This window comes from Salmo salar, chromosome ssa09 (genome assembly GCF_905237065.1).
Source record: "Salmo salar chromosome ssa09, Ssal_v3.1, whole genome shotgun sequence".
Lineage (NCBI taxonomy): Eukaryota > Metazoa > Chordata > Actinopteri > Salmoniformes > Salmonidae > Salmo > Salmo salar.
In genome coordinates, this window is record NC_059450.1 from 118,216,546 (window position 1) to 118,235,248 (window position 18,703).

At 43.0% G+C, this 18,703-nt stretch overlaps 2 protein-coding genes across 9 annotated transcripts in view; both read right to left on the reverse strand.

Moving 5' to 3' along the window:
• Window positions 1-1,435: 1,435 nt before the first annotated feature.
• LOC106612709 (SH3KBP1-binding protein 1) lies at window positions 1,436-12,763 on the reverse strand. Of its 2 annotated transcripts, none has more exons than XM_014214141.2 (17): window positions 12,555-12,763; window positions 12,182-12,235; window positions 11,962-12,007; window positions 11,764-11,837; window positions 11,601-11,659; window positions 11,422-11,502; window positions 11,173-11,343; window positions 8,077-8,167; window positions 7,783-7,973; window positions 7,481-7,596; window positions 7,158-7,245; window positions 6,908-7,024; window positions 6,263-6,433; window positions 5,823-5,978; window positions 5,424-5,705; window positions 5,177-5,309; window positions 1,436-4,298 (listed from the first exon to the last, which is right to left on the reverse strand). In XM_014214141.2, the coding sequence occupies exons 1-17, from the start codon at window positions 12,632-12,634 to the stop codon at window positions 3,644-3,646; spliced, it is 2,565 nt and encodes an 854-aa protein (XP_014069616.1). In that variant the 5' UTR covers window positions 12,635-12,763; the 3' UTR covers window positions 1,436-3,643. The 2 variants fall into 2 exon arrangements, with proteins under 2 accessions (XP_014069616.1, XP_014069615.1); XM_014214140.2 differs by having other exon boundaries at window positions 6,263-6,451.
• Window positions 12,764-14,670: 1,907 nt separating this feature from the next.
• Window positions 14,671-18,703, reverse strand: part of LOC106612708 (spectrin beta chain, non-erythrocytic 4) — a 76,256-nt gene continuing 72,223 nt past the window's right edge. For 5 of the 7 annotated variants that reach the window (XM_014214137.2, XM_014214134.2, XM_014214139.2 and 2 more), the window contains one exon: window positions 14,671-18,577. In XM_014214137.2, the coding sequence (XP_014069612.2) occupies window positions 18,305-18,577 (273 nt within the window). In that variant the 3' untranslated portion in view covers window positions 14,671-18,304. The remainder of the gene's footprint in view (window positions 18,578-18,703) is intronic. The other 2 variants (XM_014214136.2, XM_045724389.1) reach the window with 1 other exon arrangement.

Genomic DNA, 18,703 nt, shown 5'->3' on the forward strand with positions numbered 1-18,703 from the left:
CTGCGTGGTCCCATGGTGTTTATACTTGCGTGCTATTGCTCCCAAGGATGAACCAGACTTGTGGTCTACAATTTTTTTTCTGACGTCTTGGCTGATTTCCTTTGATATTCCCATGATGTCAAAGAGGCACTGAAGTTGAACGGAAGGCCCTGAAATGCATCCACAGGTACACCTCCAATTGACTGAAATGATGTCACTTAGCCTATCAGAAGCTTCTAAAGCCATGATATCATTTTCTGGAATTTTCCAAGCTGTTAAAGGCACAGTCAACTTAGTGTATGTAAACTTCTGACCCACTGGAATTGTGATACAGTGGATTATAAGTGAAATAATCTGTAAACAATTGTTGGAAAAATGACTTGTGTCATGCAAAGTAGATGTCCTAACCGACTTGCCAAAACTATAGTTTGTTAACAGGAAATTTGTGGAGTGGTTGAAAAATGAGTTATAATGACTCCAACCTAAGTGTATGTAATCTTCTGACTTCAACTGTATATATACACACACACACACACACACACACTACCAGTCAAAGGTTGACACACCTACACATTCCAGGGTTTTTCTTTATTTTTTACATTGTTGAATAATAGTGAAGACATCAAAACTGTGAAATAACACATATGGAATCACGTAGTAACCAAAAACGTGTTAATCAAATCAAAATATCTTTTATATTTGAGATTCTTCAAAGTAGCCACCCTTTGCCTTGATGACAGCTTTGCATACTCTTGGCATTCTCTCAAACAGCTTCATGAGGTAGTCACCTGGAATGCAGTTCAATTAACAGGTATGCCTTGTTAAAAGTTCATTTGTGGAACTTCTTTCCTTCTTAAAGTGTGTGTTGGGTCATTGTCCTGTTGAAAAACAAATGATAGTGGGACTAAGTGTCAACCAGATGGGATGGCGTCTCACTGTAGAATGCTGTACTAGCCATGCTAGTTAAGTGTCCCTTGAATTCTATATAAATCACAGACAGCGTCACCAGCAAAGTTCTTGAAATTTTCCCTATTGACTGACCTTCATGTCAAAGTAATGATGGACTGTCATTTCTCTTTGCTTATTTGACCTGTTCTTCACATAATATGGACTTGGTCTTTAACCAAATAGGGCTATCTTCTGTATACCACCCATACCTTGTAACAAAACGCATTAAGAAGGAAAGAAATTAATCAAATGAAGGTTTAACAAGGCACACCTATTAATTGAAATGCATTCCAGGTGAATACCTCATGAAGCTGGTTGAGAAAATGCCAAGCGTGATCAAAGCGGTCATCAAGCCAAAGGGTGGCTACTTTGAAAAATCTCACATATAAAATATATATTACTTTTTTGGTTACTACATGATTCCAGGTGTTATTTCATAGTTTTAATGTCTTCACTATTATTCTACAATGTAGAAAATAGTAAAAATAAAGAAAAACCCTTGAATGAGTTGGTGTGTCCAAACTTGACTGTTTATATATAAGTCAGAAAATGGCATTTAAAACAACATAGGATAATGGGTTAAAAGCCTACCTTTGGGTTTCTTACAATTCCACAAAACATTCAAGGTGGTGCCAGTTTAACCAATGACACAAACATACACATAAATGGAAGAGTTTGATTAATAGTATGACTTTCTGCTTCATTTATGTGACATGGAATTGCAGAAGAAAAACAAATGCTACCAAAGTGAAAGACAAAAAAAAGAGTGACAAGTATTAGACAAGACAGTAAACAGAGACAAATTTGAACACGCCTCTTCATCTGAGCTATTGGTGCAACAGAAAATACTGCCGAACTACGTTGTTGTCAGTGACATATCAATTAACCCAGTTAACATTGCAACAGAAACTAAACACTAAAACACACAAACATGTGAAAACAGGTTAATATTTACAAAATATAAAACATAAGTAATCAAATGGTTCAGAAAAAGCACAAAAGAGATAGACCTCTACCTACATTTGGTAGAATCCCTCCACAATCAAGTTGCTTGTCCTTGCAACAAAGTTTGGGTAAAATGGTCATAACCCATTAAGAAAAAGATAAAACACAGGTACGTGAGGCACTGGGTTGTGATCTGGAGGAAGACTCGAAAAAGAATGATCCAAAATGGCAGTAAGTTAGTCAGATGTAACTAAACATATGAATGATAAAATGTCTATCATTTATCTACAGATTGGCCATCGGATTCTTCTTCAACAATCATCACTACATTTGATACTGCGTGTGCAGTAGGCTTATTGATTCATTTAAGGTACAGAAAGCCAACCGTAGTGCAAAGCAGGAAGACTGAAATAGAAATCTGTAGAGGATATCAGAAACATTGAGGCCAGCCACCTGGACAGCTGATGAAACTGTGGTTTTGCACAACCAAATAATACAATTTCTGCAGAAACTAATCGGAAACTGTCTCAGGGAAGCTCATCTGCGTGCTCATCCTAACCAGGGTGAAACCGCTCTTCATGGATTAATCCCGGTTTCAACTGCACCGGTCAGATGGCAGACAGGGTGTATGGTGTTATGTAGGCGAGAGGCTTGCTGATGTCAACGTTGTGAACAGACTGCCCCATGGTGGCGGTGGGGTTACGGTATGGGCAGGTATAAGCTACGGACAACAAACAAAGTAGCATTTTATCGATGCCGATTTGAGTGCACAACAATGGAGGCTGGTGGGAGAAGCTATAGGAGGACAGACTCATTGGAATGGCTGGAATGGAAGCCATGGAACTGAGTCAAACATGTGGTTTTCCTATATTTGATTTGTTATATACAGTTCCATTTATTCCATTCCAGCCATTACAATGAGTCCACCAGCCTCCACGGATGCACAGAGATACCGTGATGAGATCCTGAGGCCCATTGTCGTGCCATTCATCCGCCGCCGTCACCTCATGTTTCAGTATGATAATACACAGCCCCATGTCGCAAGGACCTGTACATAAAATGTCCCAGTTCTTCCATTCTCAGACATGTCACTCATTGAGCATGTTTCGGATGCTCTGGATCGATTTTGTACAACAGCGTGTTCCAGTTCCTGCCAATATCCAGCGACTTCGCACAGCCATTGAAGCAGAGCGGGATAACATTCCACAGGCCACAATCAACAGCCTGATCAACTCTACGCGAAGGATATGTGTCGCGCTGCATAAGGCAAATGGTGGTCACACCAGATACTCACTGGTTTTCTGACCACACTACAAACGTTAAGGTATCTGTGACCAACAGATGCATATCTGTATTCCCAGCCATGTGAATTACATAGGCCCTAATCTAATGATTTTATCTCAATTGACTGATTTCCTTATATGAACTGTAACGCAGTAAAATCTTTGAAATGGTTGCATTTATATTTTTGTTCGGTGTAATTTAATGAAATGGACTGCTCTACCAAATGCAACCGAAAACCTCTATACATGGTTAGATTTACAACGTGTATCGTCAACACATTGACAGTTTGGATATGTTGTATATGAATCTTGCCTACGTCACAGCTGGCCCTTTTGAAAACAGAGGAATGACATTTGATATGTATCCCTGATGCTAAACAAGGAAATGTCCATAAATGTGACAATAGGTGCCGTCACTAAACCACACATGCTCAGAAACACCAAAAGCGTCCATTGTTAGTCCACTCACTCATACGTCACCGAGCCAGTCAGAAACTGGTCTCATTCATAGGGGGTTTAGGACTGGTGGGGGGCACAGGGGAGGAGCTCTCTGGAGTGGCTGCTGCAGCCTCAGGGGGCGGGACTTCTGTAGTAGGGGAGGTGTCAGCTCGACGAGGCGACACGGGGGTCTGGGAGCGGGTTGGACTGACGACTGTAGCAGGGGCAGGGCTGGGTGAGGTGGGCTGCGGCCGGCGCAGCGATGAAGATGGGGAGGCTGCAGGGGGGCTGGAGAAAGAAGCAGGTGTCCGTAGGCCCAGTCTAGCCTCCAACTCTGAGCATACGGCCAGGCTGCGCCGCGAGCCCCCCTCCGCCCCTCCTGCAGAATCCGAGACCTTGGCAAGCTCCTGACAACGCTCAACAAAACTACCCCTGCGCAGAGACCCCATGCCACCGTCCCGGTCTCTGTCCTGGGGGACGGTGCGGCCAGGCCGGGGGCTGCCACTGCTGCTGAGGGAGGCCTGGCTCAGACCCAGGTGGTGGGGCTGGATGCCCAACCCCGTCATGGAGAGAGCCATGTCCCGGGGCTTGGTGAGGGGCACCGGAGGGGCCTGGCGGGGCAGGCTACCAGAGAAGGGACCCGAGCTGCTCACACCTCCTCTGGTCCCACGCTCTCTGGAGCTCTCACTCAGCTGGGACTGCAAACTGCAGAGACAAGAAATAGAGAGAATATGATCAGGGCCTAAAATTTACTTTTTGTTCCACCAGCCACTGTGGCAGGTAGATTTTTTTTTAAATGTACCAGTGACTCAGATTTTTTTTACCAGCCCAAAAACATTTGCCATAATTACATGCTCTGGAATTTTTCTAAAACAAAAAATGTATTAGTAAGAAGTAATGTGGTATATTGCTTAATTACATTTTTTCTTTTAACCAAAATATCAGATGAGACAATGTTCAGCTGCCCCTTTATGGGCGGAAGGTTACTGTGGTAACGAGGATACTTGAGTCATGTCATGTGTCTGTAAGATTTGGGATGTGACTAGTAGTAGACATCGTCTACAGCGTCTCTTCACTATCAGTTGAAGCAGCAGATTCAAACAAAGATTGAAAAACAAGCGCGCTTGCGAACAAAACAATGTAAATAGCCAACGAGGACAAAGTCTCACTTTGCTGACTTGAGTAAATTAGACCAAGTTTTATGCCTGTGCCAGCGCCTCCAAAAAAGGTGCTTTAACATTGCGCAAAGCTGTTGCTGCGTGAGGTGGGATTTGTATTCCTTTGTGCAATTAGAAACAATATACTTTGAAGGCACCTACTTCAGCATTTTTCGCACATATTCTCATACTTTACTTTTGATTATATTTTTATACACAAATGCGAATGCAATGCTCACACCGTAGAGCCCTGCAAATTGACCACCCCCCAAACTAAAGCTACCCGCATTTTGTGGGTGTTAATTTTATGCCCTGAATATGTACACTTGCAAAAAGGATAGCATCAGTGTGTTAATATAAGCAGCTGTATGGGTCATGTAGCAGGTGCTTGATTACATGGGCAGTTGGGATTGGTGGATGGTGTACCTAGAGGTAGAGGCTCGGGGGGTGGAGGAGTGGGTGAAGGAGGCAGTGGGACTCATGTCAGGTGTACGGGTCAGAGCCAGGTCACACTGGTCTAACAGCTCCAGGAGCTCCTCTTCTGTAGGGCCACCCAGCGCTGAGGGACAACCAGACAGAGACAGTCAGAGACCCAACTCAACGTCCAGGACACATCACTTAAGAAAACCAGTCGACACAAAAAGCCACGTGTGTAGAGCGGAGGTTGTCTTACCCCTGATGTCCACTTTCCCTGCGATCTCCATGGCCGTGGTCAGGTCCCACATCTGGATGCTACCGTTGGCGTGGCCACCGAAGAGGTAGCGGCGGGGACGTGAGCCGATGCGGCTGGACCCCTCGCACTCGTGCACCATGAAGGAGGTGATGGAGGTGCCGTCCACAGAGCGCACCTCGCACACCCTCTTCCCGTTGGATGAGAGGCGCACGTAGAGTTTGTCTGTGTCAGGGACGACCCTCTGGATAAATACCTGCTGGTCATCTCGCTCACCATAGGGACCTGTTAGAGGGGAACACGTACCCTTACAGTACGTACCCTTACAGTCCTTTCCCATTGCATCTCTAAAATGTTAACAAACCAGTGTCCACTTTTGACCCCTGACCTCTGTCTGCTTACCTATCTCAGTGCCGGCAGCACAGCCCCCGTGGCCATCGATGTCCTCCAAAGAGAGGATCTTGAAGGAGGTGAGGGGGGTGGAGCCTGGCTGGGTGGAGATCATGCCCCTGAAGCGAGTCACCGTCCAGGTCCGCACGTGGTTGTTGTCTGCACACACTGACGACACAACAGGGCTAACCCAAAGACATCAGAAGATGGGGCCCATCATGCAGCACTAAACTTGGAGGACCAATGTTTCTCTGTCAGCAACATCAATGTTTAACGTATCGCTGTGTCAGCTGACATCCGAAAAGACAAAAATCAAATCAACCCCAATGAGAAATGTAGCTAAATTAATTCATTAGCATAATATCCAACAGCTTACAAGCGGAGACGGTAGAATACACAGCGAAGTAACGATCATCCCTAAAACGTGGAGGCTCCTGGCCAACCCTTCTCACCTGATATGAGATGCTTCTCAGAGAGCATGATCTTGGTGACGGGACTGCGGTGGACTGAGAAGGTCTGGAAGAGCTGGGGCCCAGAGCCCACGGTCTCCGGGTGCTGCACTATGACCCGCACCGTGCCCGAGCTGGTCCCGTAGGCGATCTCGATCCAGTTGCCGCTGTCGCCTGACGACACATTGGGGACTTTTATCCCATACACTATTTTAGCCACAACGCATGCTGTGTTATGTACCGTTGCATATCAAGAAATGGAAGTGGATAGTCAGCCGGTAGACCCAAAAAGGTTAAGGTTGAGGTATTAGGATCGAAATTGGTTCAAGTTCATGTTCATGTTAGGGACGTGAGGTTAGGGTAAAGGTCAAGATTAGTTTAAAGGTTAACGTTAGGTAAAGAGTTAGCGAAACGCCACCGGGAACCATTCAAAATCTGCCAGCTGCCTAGAAAATTACCATCGCTGACCATAAATGAAGTAACACGGCAAACAAGTTTTTCAGAAAATGATTGTTTTGCACCATGTATTTATTAAGTTTGTATTTCCAATAACCACGATTGACCAATTGATACCTTCTAATCCTTAAAAACGTGCAGAAAAAAGCAATTCATTTTAGTGAAGGTAAAAATCTAAACGGGCAGACATACTTGTTTTGGGCGTGAGGTAAACACTGAGAGCAGTGACGGCATCCTCCGTGGGGTCGCGGTACAACTCTGTCACTAGGAGGTCATTGTCCTTCATCCTCAATGGAAACTTCTGAACATCTGTTGACAAGAACACATCCATGAGAGGTCTATATTTTGCAAGTGTATTCATATACTGAATGATGTAATATAAAAACACCTTTCAATAGTTTTCCATTATTGCATCATAGGTAGAAAAGATGACTTCCCTTACCTATATAATATATGGACCCATTGTTACAGCCTAGAATGAGGAAGGAACCGGCAGTATCATAGCTATTAATGGGAACCACATCTTGATTCTGAGAAGGGAAAGACAAAAGGAAAACATGAAGTGGTGTACAACACATATAATATATGCCATTTAGCCAACACAACTTACAGTCCTGTGTGCATACATTTTACATATGGGTGACCCCGGGAATCGAACCCACAATCCTGGCATTGCAACTGAGCCACACAGGACCACATATATTATTAATACACATATGTTCTTTTGATGTGACATTCTTACAGAATGTACGGACACAACTTTACCTGCCAATGTTTGGTCACTGCATTCCATACTCCCACTTTCCCTGTGTGGCTGGTGGCAATAAGCTGGTTCCCCACAAAGAAGAGAGCCTCCACGGGGACATTCAGACTGAACACACCTGGAGGGAAGCAGGGACAATGGAGACCTATTAGCACAGCCTTTACAATAAGCACCCACAACTACCTATGAAGTGGTCTCTTAAAATACTAAACGACAAGTCAACAAATAAACATTTTCAGCGATAAAAATATCGTAGCCGTAATATATGTTTTAACACTGTGCGTTCATTCGTTTGCAGACTGACCTATCTCATTGCCGTTGCCGTCGGGACAGATAGTCCAGAGGATGATCTCTGTGCCCGAGGCCACGGCCACCATTTTGTCGTTGTCTCCCAGGGAGCCGCCCATCACCTTGGCGTTGAGCGCCACCCTGTCAATCACCCAGTCCAGACGGGGACTGGTGAACACCTGCTGCCAGCCGGTAGACTCTTTCACTCTGATGGAAGAGGACAGCACAGTTAACACCCCTCTATGGTCCTTACCAAAAGACTGATTCATATGACACTGTAATATCGTGCATGGAAGTCCTGTGTTCTTACCTGTAGCAAACAACAAACTGGGCATAAGCCACAGCGATCCAGTTGTGGTGGCCACAGATGATGCGGACCATGCCTGGGTCTGCAAGCTGAGCTGTGTAGGAAGGGAAAGATAAACAGGTGGGGGTGAAGGTGAACCCTCAGGTTGATAATATTCCCTTAACAAATAAAAATGGCTCCAGGTTAGAGCTTTTACTTTCAATACATTGCAACCAGACAATACATATTGATTGAAGCTAAATATAATAAATATATTGAAGCTAAATATAATGTAAAAATACTGTCCCGAAAGATTGTCAAGGTCTCAAGTCACACGAGCCACAGACGGTTCATTCTAACCCTAGCGGTCTCCTTACACAGACCTGCACCTTGAGAATATCTGCACCTTAGAGACTGTTTGCACCGACTCCCCACACATCCAACCCCTTACACATAAACACAGTCCAGCACGGGTCAGTTTTTTGGAGCCACACTCACCCCGCGCCAGCCATATCAATTCCGAGCCCCACCCAATATCCAACAACAGGACAGATTTTTATCTGCAACCCCACCCACATATAATTATTAAGAGAGCTGATCCGTGACCCGCCAAATAACATCAATTTAGTTCATTGTTTTTATGACTCCAGAGTAGTAGGCTACTAGGCCATTCCCCTTCCCTGCATGAATGAATTTGACTGCATCTCTATTCAACATTAGGATAAAAGGAAACCATGCCATGAATTAAGAACGATAGGCCTATCTTCTTAATTACACAATGCAACACATTGACAACCCAAATTGCTTTGAAAAAGAGCCTTCTAATTACCTAATGAAAGCCTATTGCCGACATAACAAAATACCCATATTAAATATTGTTTAGATAACCAAATAGTTTAATTGAAACTTAGATAAACAATTCCAAAAATCAAATTGGCTATAGGCTGCAAAAATAGCCTATTAAATGAATACAGGCTATTGGCTACTCAAACTTCTACCAGCCGCACAGGTTTAAACTGTATATAGCCTGCATACGGTCGAAATGAATGAAAGCCTGAATTAATTTAGCCTAATTCTGAATGTTAGGAGTAGATTCCTAGAGGAAGAAGTATTTTCTATCTACTAAATGTCTTGGTAAGTCATGGTATTTAAAAAACACTTTAAAGTACTTTTTTAGGAGAGTGGTCTGTGCGATTATTTGATTGACAGTTCTGGTCGCCTAGCGATGGACGTTAGTCCTGCTTCAAGAAGCGGCATTCCTTTACAGACCAGTAAAATGCCCATTCAGTGGCGCTTCGAAACTATCTCCATGTAAACATTCACAGTGCAGGGTGGAAAAAAGTATGCGAACCCTTGGATTCAATAACTGGTTGACCCTCCTTTGGCAGCAATAACCTCAACCAAACATTTTCTGTAGTTGCGGATCAGACCTGCACAACGGTCAGGAGGAATTTTGGACCATTTCTCTTTACAAAACTGTTTCAGCTCAGCAATATTCTTGGGATGTCTGGTGTGAACCGCTCTCGAGGTCATGCCACATCATCTCAAATCGGGTTTAGGTCAGGACTGACTGGGCCACTCCAGAAGGCTTATTTTCTTCTGTTGAAGCTATTCTGTTGTTGATTTACTTCTGTGTTTTGGGTCGTTGTCCTGTTACATCACCTAACTTCTATTGAGCTTCAATTGACAGACAGATAGCCTTACATTCTCCTGCAAAATGTCTTGATAAACTTGGGAATTCATTTTTCTGTTGATGATAGCAAGCTGTCCAGGCCCTGAAGCAGGAAAACAGCTCCAAACCGTGGTGTTCCCTCCACCATACTTTACAGTTGGGATGAGGTTGATGTTGGTGTGATGTGCCTTTTTTCCTCCACACGTAGTGTTGTGTGTTCCTTCCAAACAACTCAACTGTAGTTTCATCTGTCCACAGAATATTTAGCCAGTAGCTCCGTGGAACTTCCAGGTGTACTTTTACAAACTTCAGACTTGCAGCAATGTTTTTTTTGGACATCAGTGGCTTCTTGTTCAGTGTTTTACATATCGTAGACTTGTCAACAGAGATGTTAGCATGTTCCAGAAATGTCTGTAAGTCTTTAACTGACACTAAAGGATTCTTCTTAAACCTCATTGAGCATTCTGTGCCTAGCTCTTGCAGTCATCTTTGCAGGATGACCACTCCGAGGGAAAGTAGCAACAGTGCTGAACTTTCTCAATTTATAGACATTTTGTCTTACTGTGGACTGATGAACATCAAGGCTTTTAGAGATCAAGTTGAAAAGGGTTACAAAAGTAAGTCAACAATTCTAAATCTTAGGTCTTCTGAGATCTCTTTGTTCGAGGCATGGCTCACATAAGGCAATGCTTCTTGTGAACAGCAAACTCAAATTTTGTGGGTGTTTTCTATAGGGCAGGGCAGCTCTAACCAACATCTCCAATCTCGTCTCATTGATTAGACTCCAGGTTAGCTGACTCCTGACTCCAATTAGCTTTTGGAGAAGTCATTAACCTAGGGGTTCACATACTTTTTCCAACCTACACTGAATGTTTAAATGATGTATTCAATACAGACAAGAAAAATACAATAATTTCTGTGTTATTAGTTTAAGCACACTATGTTTGTCTATTGTTGTGACTTTGATTAAGATCAGATCAAATTTGATGACCAATTTATGCAGAAATACAGGTAATTCCAAAGGGTTCACATACTTTTTCTTGCCACTGTATATGACTGCGGGAGATGAAACTTCATTGACCAGCCCTAGCTGTCATACATACATAATAGGAACATTATTCTGCACTGTAAATTGACGTGGAATTTTGTGATTTCAAAAAACAAAATCAACCCCCCCCCCCAAAAGGCATGTTGAAACATTTGTCACATCCCTAATGCATACTACCTCTTCAATTAGTTATTTTTTTACTTGACTCTTTCATTGTTATTACTGATGTTGATTGTACTGCACTATTGAAGAATACCACATAAGCATTTTGCTGCACCTTTTCAAATGACATTTTATTGGTCACATACACATATTTAAGCAGATAATATTGCAGGTGTAGCAAAATGCTTGTAAAATGTGTATGCGTATGTTAAATGTGTATGTGATTCTGAGGCCTTACCACCACTTATCCTCTCCTCAATTGTTGCTTTACCCAGTATGCCCGCGTTGCCCAGGTTGGGTGGCATGGTGTTGCTGCGTCTCACTGGAGCCCTCTCCATGGGCAAGGCACAGCCACCCATATACTGAGGCCCCGCCACACTGTGACGGTTTCTCCGCTTCGCCGGGTACACTGGTGAACAAGAGAAGACGATCAGGAAATACAAGTTAACACACACTTTGAATGTCCTTGAAGTGAAGTCAAATCTACCTGGAGGTGGCAGATAGCCATTGAAGAGCACGTTTCCACAGGAGGATCGGTCCAGTTCGTCACAAAGCTGCAGCTTGCGCACTGAGGAAGAGAAAAAAGTAACCAAGGTGCAGACACTAATACATACAAAGAAAGACAGCCTCTCATTCACAGCTGTATTTGACTAGCTACTTTCTTACCCAACGGAGTGATTCCATAGAACTCCGCTTCATGCATGAGTAGGTGCACATTTATAGACCTAAAAAGAAAGGTTAAGAAATCTAATTTGGAAGACAACCTGCCATCAAGGCTGAATAGATATATATTGTTTTACTGTTTAATTGTAAACAAAGGAATCAGCACCTGGGAAACAACTCTTTGGTACGCAGGAAGTTCAGTATGGGAGTAAAGAGAGATGGGTCCCGATCTATGAAGATCTGTGGAAGATTAAGGTCAGCAGCACATTACAAATATGTTATAAGTAGGCCTAAGTGGTTTCCAATATCAAATAGGCTTATATACACATAGCCTAAGTTTTTCCATCGATTTCAGACAACTTACCGCTCCAGTTTCATCCTTCAAAGTTGAGATCCTCCCACTTAGAAGACTGGCAGAGACAACACAACTCACTCGTTAGCATCACTAAGTAAGGTCTACAGCAAATGACCATATGCCATCACTATGGTCGGGTAATTAATGAGTCGGAGTGAGTCATTATGAAGACACTTGTGAATTTAATAAAGGCATTGGCCTAGGTCGCAAAATAAAAATAGTTACCTACCTTGAGAAAAAGGAGTCTGGGACCCATGTCAATGTCTGTCTGGAGGTGCTGAACCTGAAACAACATGATCACTCAAATGAGTGTACACACTGACTCAAGTTTGATCAAGTTCAAAACCATTGAAAAGCTAGCAAGCTAACATTACTTAGCTAGCTAGCACCTTCCGGCTGCACTGTGAAATCAGTAGTTGCTAACGTTACTGTCAGAGACATATAGTTTATATCTAACTAACAGTAGTTAGTTTGCTAACTTAAGACAATGTTACTAATGTTATTTGATTACTAAAAATAGCTGGTATCTAGTTAGCTAGCCAGCCAGCAACTTTTACATAGCTAGCAGCTGTTAGCTTATTCAAAGTAATGCCAGTCCTCACCTTTTTCCTCCAACGTTTAAATGGATAATGTCTCCGGTCCTTGCTATATTAGCCATATTGTAAGCTGTGTGAATGTTCATGCATTGCCCACAAAGTAAACGTTTGGATTAATCATCACAAAAAGTATTTAGACAACGTTAGCCACATAATTATTCCTGTTACAACTTCCTGAAACAGAGCCTTCTTCTTCTTCTTCTTCTTCTTCTTCTTCTTCTGTGGTGTCTGACAGTCAACAACAACCAAATTTTCATCGTCGCGGCGCCACAAGGTGTTCTGGAGTGCGGAGTACAGGCGCGGTTTACCCAATTATTGTTTTTACTGTAAGCTACAAGCAACGTCTGACATAATACATATGATCTGGCAAGTAAACACACTAAATGACCAAAGGTATGTGGACACCTGCTCGTCGAACATCCCATTCCAAAATTATAGATTAATATGGAGTTGCTATAACAGCCTACACTCTCTGGGAAGGCTTTCCACTAGATGTTGTAACATTGCTGCAGGGACTTGCTTCCAGTCAGCCACAAGAGCATTAGTGAGGTCGGGCACTGATGTTGGGCGACTAGGCCTGGCTCCCAGTCGGCGTTCCAATTCATCCCAAATGAGTTCGATTGGTTTGAGGTCAGGGCTCTGTGCAGGCCAGTCAAGTTCTTCCACACCGATCTCGACAAACCATTTCTGTATGGATCTCGCTTTGTGCACGGGGGCATTGTCATGCTGAAACAGGAAAGGGCCTTCCCCAAACTGTTGCCACAAAAGTTTGAAGCACAGAATCATCTAGAATGTCATTGTATGCTGTGGCGTTAAGATTTCCCTTCACTGGAACTGAGGGGCCTTGCCAGAACCATGAAAAACAACCCCGGACCATTATTCCTCCTCCAGAAAACTTTACAGTTGGCACTATGCATTGGGGCAGGTAGCGTTCTCCTGGCATCCACCAAACCCAGATTTGTCCGTCGGACTGCCAGATGGTGGAGCGTAAAGCATCACTCCAGAGAACGTGTTTCCACTGCTCCAGAGTCCAATTGCAGAGAGCTTTACATCACTCCAGCCGACGCTTGGCATTGCAAATAGTGATCTTAGGCTTGTATGCAGCTGCACGGCCATAGAAACTTGTTTCCTGAAGCTCCCGACGAACAGTTCTTGTGCTGACGTTGCTTCCAGAGGCAGTTTGGAACTTGGTCGTGAGTGTTGCAACCGAGGACAGACAATTTTTACACGCTACACACTTCAGCATGCGGTGGTCCCGTTCTGTGAGCTTGTGTGGCCTACCACTTTGCGGCTAAGCCATTGTTGCTCCTAGATGTTTGCACTTCACAATAACAGCACTTACAGTTGGCAGGGGCAGCTCTAGCAGGGCAGCAATTTGACAACCTGACTTGTTGGAAAGGTGGTATCCTATGACGGTGCCACGTTGAAAGTCACTGAGCTCTTAGGTAAGGCCATTCTACTGCCAATGTTTGTCTATGGAGATTGCATGGCGGTGTGCTCATTTTATACACCTGTCAGCAACGGGTGTGGCTGAAATTGCTGAATCCACTAATTTGAAGGGGTGTCCACATATTTTTGTATATATAGTGTATCTACTCAGGGTGTAGATGACAGTGACATAACAGACAGAAAGTAGAAACAGAAAGTTGGGGCTCCAAGTTGCTAGGTACATTGTTCAGCATGTCTGTAAACCATTATCACAATTAATCAAAGCACTATTCATTCAATACATGTAAAACTGTGTGAACAGATAAGATGTTTGAAGGTCTGTAGTTGTTAACTTCAATAATGTTATGAGAACTTGCTGCTATTTTGTCCCTAACTGTAGTAGCAGGGATACATTCATGTATGGTTTTATGCATGAGCAGTGTTAATACTAAAACATGTTGTATCAAATACAGTAAATACTTTACATCTTTTTCTAATTATGCAAAGAAGAGTGAATGTAACTAGAATTAGTATTGGTCCAACATGGCCCTTTGGCCTGCAAATATTTGAAGAGCCAACTGACATGACATTGGCATTGAACTTCACATGCAATCAAAATGAACAACACAGTGTTTTTTTCAATATCACAATTTGTATTTATCAATTCAAAGAAACGACTGTACAGAGTCAATGATTTTAAGTTGGATCTGTTTTATACATTATTATTCATTCATTCACCTTTTCCATGTAAGCAAGTGTGTCACCCCATTATTGTACAGTGATTGGCGGAATGAGACTTCAAAACATGCAGAGCAGTATCATAATAGGGACTATGTAATTCATGCAACTTCTTTGTCCTGATATTGTGATGTTTTCTGTTGATGTTGTACCAATGAACCATTTTCACCATGAATATTTAAATGTATTGAACAACCCCGCCCCCCTCCCCCAAAAAATCTTCCTTTCACAGCAGAACAGAAAAAACGTAATTCTTTCTTTACAGAAAATACTTTAAGCAATTAACTTTTGTACAGGTCATCAAGCTGTTGAACTTTGTAATAACATCCATTCAGTAGTTCCCTAAAAACAGTGGTGCTCTAGGGTCAAAGGTGAGGAAATTAATGGTAGGTGTTGAGCATTGACTTGTCAACAAATAGCAGTGGAACATCTTGGATGAAAACGGCAATGTAATTATTATTCCCTGAAATTAAACGTATTCTAGAAAATATGGATTTGAGTTTATAATGGCGTTAGACTATTGATTGTAACGGTTGAGGTGTGAATGCTTTCATGAAGGAAGCACTCCAGGACTTAACGCACATCGCACACACCTGAAAAATCATGACTGCACGGCTAATATAGAGGCATTGTATCAACAATGGGATTCCTCTCACAAGTCTCCCTATGACAACTTAATGCTTGTGTATATCAACTGTAGGTTATAAAATTGTGCTTTCTAGGTATTGACAACATTCCGCTGGTTTGTAACTTGAAAGTCTAAAAACTGAAATGACCCTCTGTGAGACAGAAACCATAACATGGATCGGGCCTTGGCCATGACAACAGACTTGCTGGCCTACATTTGGGAAATGACTACTGGTCATTTATACAGATAGCTACTGAATGAAACCTAAGCATGACTAAATGGATGAAATAGGCATGTTTGGTTTTAGGATGTGATAGATTTGTGAAACTCGTACTTCATGCACTGTAGCTGGAATACCGGCTGTTTGTAATGTGTGACAAGCAAGACAAGCATGAAAAACGGCAATGTGAATTATCTCATATCATGGTTGAACATGATACTCTCATACTTTTCAGGCTTGTGTACTTAATGTTCATTCGTGAAGATAATTCAAACCTCATTCTCCAGTAAGCAAATAAACACATTTCCCTCTCGGACCCTTAAGCTCCACTGCTCCTCAATAGCACTGCGCAATGGGGGAATGTTTAAGTGCAAAGGATAAGTTGCATAAATTCTCTATTCGCATTCCTGTCAACCTCCCTAAGCCACCATAATACTTTGACTGCATACAATCTGTTTAGAGTGAGACTATGGCATACAAATATAGGATATCTGTGACATCTGTACACAGAGAGAGTACAATGGTAAGCAGCATTTCCAAACAAAGTTACCATTCAGAGACATCCAAATTAGTGTTAAATCAGAACTAACACAATTACGTACATCAATTTGAAACCAACTCGTTTTTATTGAGCATATTGTTTTTGGAATGAGGCATCCTCCATATGAGCAGCTGAGGAAAGATAAGTCTACTCAAAACAATAGATAGTAGTGAATGCACAGTGAAACTCCTGAATGCAAGAATTCAGCAAACTAGCACTTTATTGCTAGTATCCTCCAACTACACTATGATAATTTTACTGTATGCCACTCGGTAAAGTGTGTCATACGAATCTAAGAATTCACCATAGAATCTCACAGATGTCCACAGTGCCCTATCTGGCTTTGTCCTGTGTCATATATTGTACTGTATTTCACATTCCATGTGATAGTTATGTTCATTCAAAAATAAGTTCTGCTGATCCTTGCCTTGTTGTGTCCAACATGCATTATTGGTTGCATTGTTTTGGCATTCACGCCTATATAGATGCATAAAATGTGCTTAAAAAACAATGTAGAAAAAGCTACTCAGGAAAGATTTCATGATATTTGCACTGCGCTATCTCGTCGTCGTCGCTCCTCACTTCTGTACAAATCTCTGATGTAATGAACAGGCAAAGGATTTGTCCACTAGCTTCCATAATGTAAGACTTCCTGTTACCAGATATGGCTTTGCAGTGCTAAGACAAACAGATCATTTTATTGTATGATGCATGGAGAGGAACAAACGTGAACATCGTCGCTGATAGCTACATACTGTGAGAGGAACATATGATCGGACTGCTATGCAAAGCCTATCAACAAGAGATTTATCTCAAGCAAGACATGCATGTGTTTCATTCATCCAGAAGCTAGGAAGCTTTTGTTTACATCCATCTGACATCGACTTGCACTCCTGAGGCCTTGGAGTGACCAATCGGCACCGTGTCAATTCTGTGTGGCCCCTGATTCTTGCTGTGTCCTCATCAACTCCTGTGGTTAGTTGAGCTGTTAAGAAGCCTGGCCTGTGGAATGGCAGTGCCTGGAAGACTGAGGGAGAACTGAGGACGCAGATGTGAACAAAAAAACCTGAGCTATGAAAACCCTGGGAGTGGTGAGAAGCTGAACAGACACACACATCCGCACACACATGCTCAGACATACACACACAACTTAATTTCTCTTTTTTGACGGTCTATAAAAAGCATTGTGATATTTTCTGAATGGACAAAAATAATGTTGACTGGATATGTGGAGTGCGGTTACCACCATCTGGTGGTCTTTGAGAAGGAAGGAGGCTTGAGGTCTTGCTAGATGGCTTCCAGTCCTGTCCCTCTGATGCTGGGTGGCTATGGCTGCTGGGTCCCTGGGGGCCTCTCGGGGGCCCCAGATGAAGGCATAGATGAGTATGGCCGTGGGGGCCAGCCTCCGGGTAAAGGTTCCAGCTCATCCATCCAAAAGCCAGAACAAGCTCTGTGAAGGCTGATGTTCTCTGCCTCTTCTTTTTGTCCTCTGGCTCAATGTTGAATTGTACAAATTCAGTTTGGATGAGTTTGATGACATTACAGTTTTGTACTGAAGAAAATCCAAAAAGTGAGAAAAGCGAGCCCAGAAAAAAATGAAGGCAAAGTGAATGAGCAGAAATACAAAAAGGAAACAACATAAAATAATTGTTCTCCAAAAAGAGGCCAGTTGTGAATTTTTTTTAGGCATATTTCATTCTCTTTTGTTTGGGAGTATAAGATTGGATGTTCTAGACATACAATACATAAATAGACAGACAAGAGATACATACAGATACAGCTCATCTCTTACAAAAAAATAAACTTAAAACGTTATGAGCTACTTTTTCATACCACCAGTGATAACAACCCTCTTGTTACATGTGTCCATCTCTCACACTGCTGCCCTGACTAGGAGCATCTGCTTTCTGCAGTGCACCAATGCCACCACCAAAGGGCAGAGGTGGAACAAGCCGGGCAATAAGTGTTAGTGCCCAGGTCTGACACCCTCAGAGCAACAGAGATAAAGAGAGAGGGCAACGATGAGGGGCACACTGATATTCGTGCTTCAAATCCCTCATGTCAGTTCACCAGGGTGATTTTCCTGTCTTTTTCGACACTAAACAGAACTGAAGCAGGTAGATGAGGTGAAAAGGATGGGTCTTGACTGGGCGTCTTTTAAACCTCTCTCCCTTTCCCCCACCCAGAGCACAACATCAAACTCATTTCTTCTTGCTGGACTTTTCTGAACGCTTGGTGTCCGATTTGGTCTCACCCTTATCCGACCTCTCAGAGCGCTCGACCCTCTCCGGCCTTTCCCCCCGGTCTGACTTTTCTCCCCGCTCTGACTTGTTATCGGCCTTGCTGCCGTCGCGGCGCGTGCCCTCGTCCGTGGATGAGGTAGTAGGCTGGGGCTGACCCCATTTGGCAATCTCCACATGCTCTGCGATGCTCTTGTTGATGTTGGTGGTCCAGGCCTTTAGATCATCCTGTGACTCGGAGAGAGAAAGGGAGATGAGAGAGAGCATGGGACAGGACGAATGATAAAGAACGAGAAAGGGAAAGAGAGAGGGCGAGAGACAGAAAGAAAGTTATTTGGCACATGGACAAACATTGCAGAA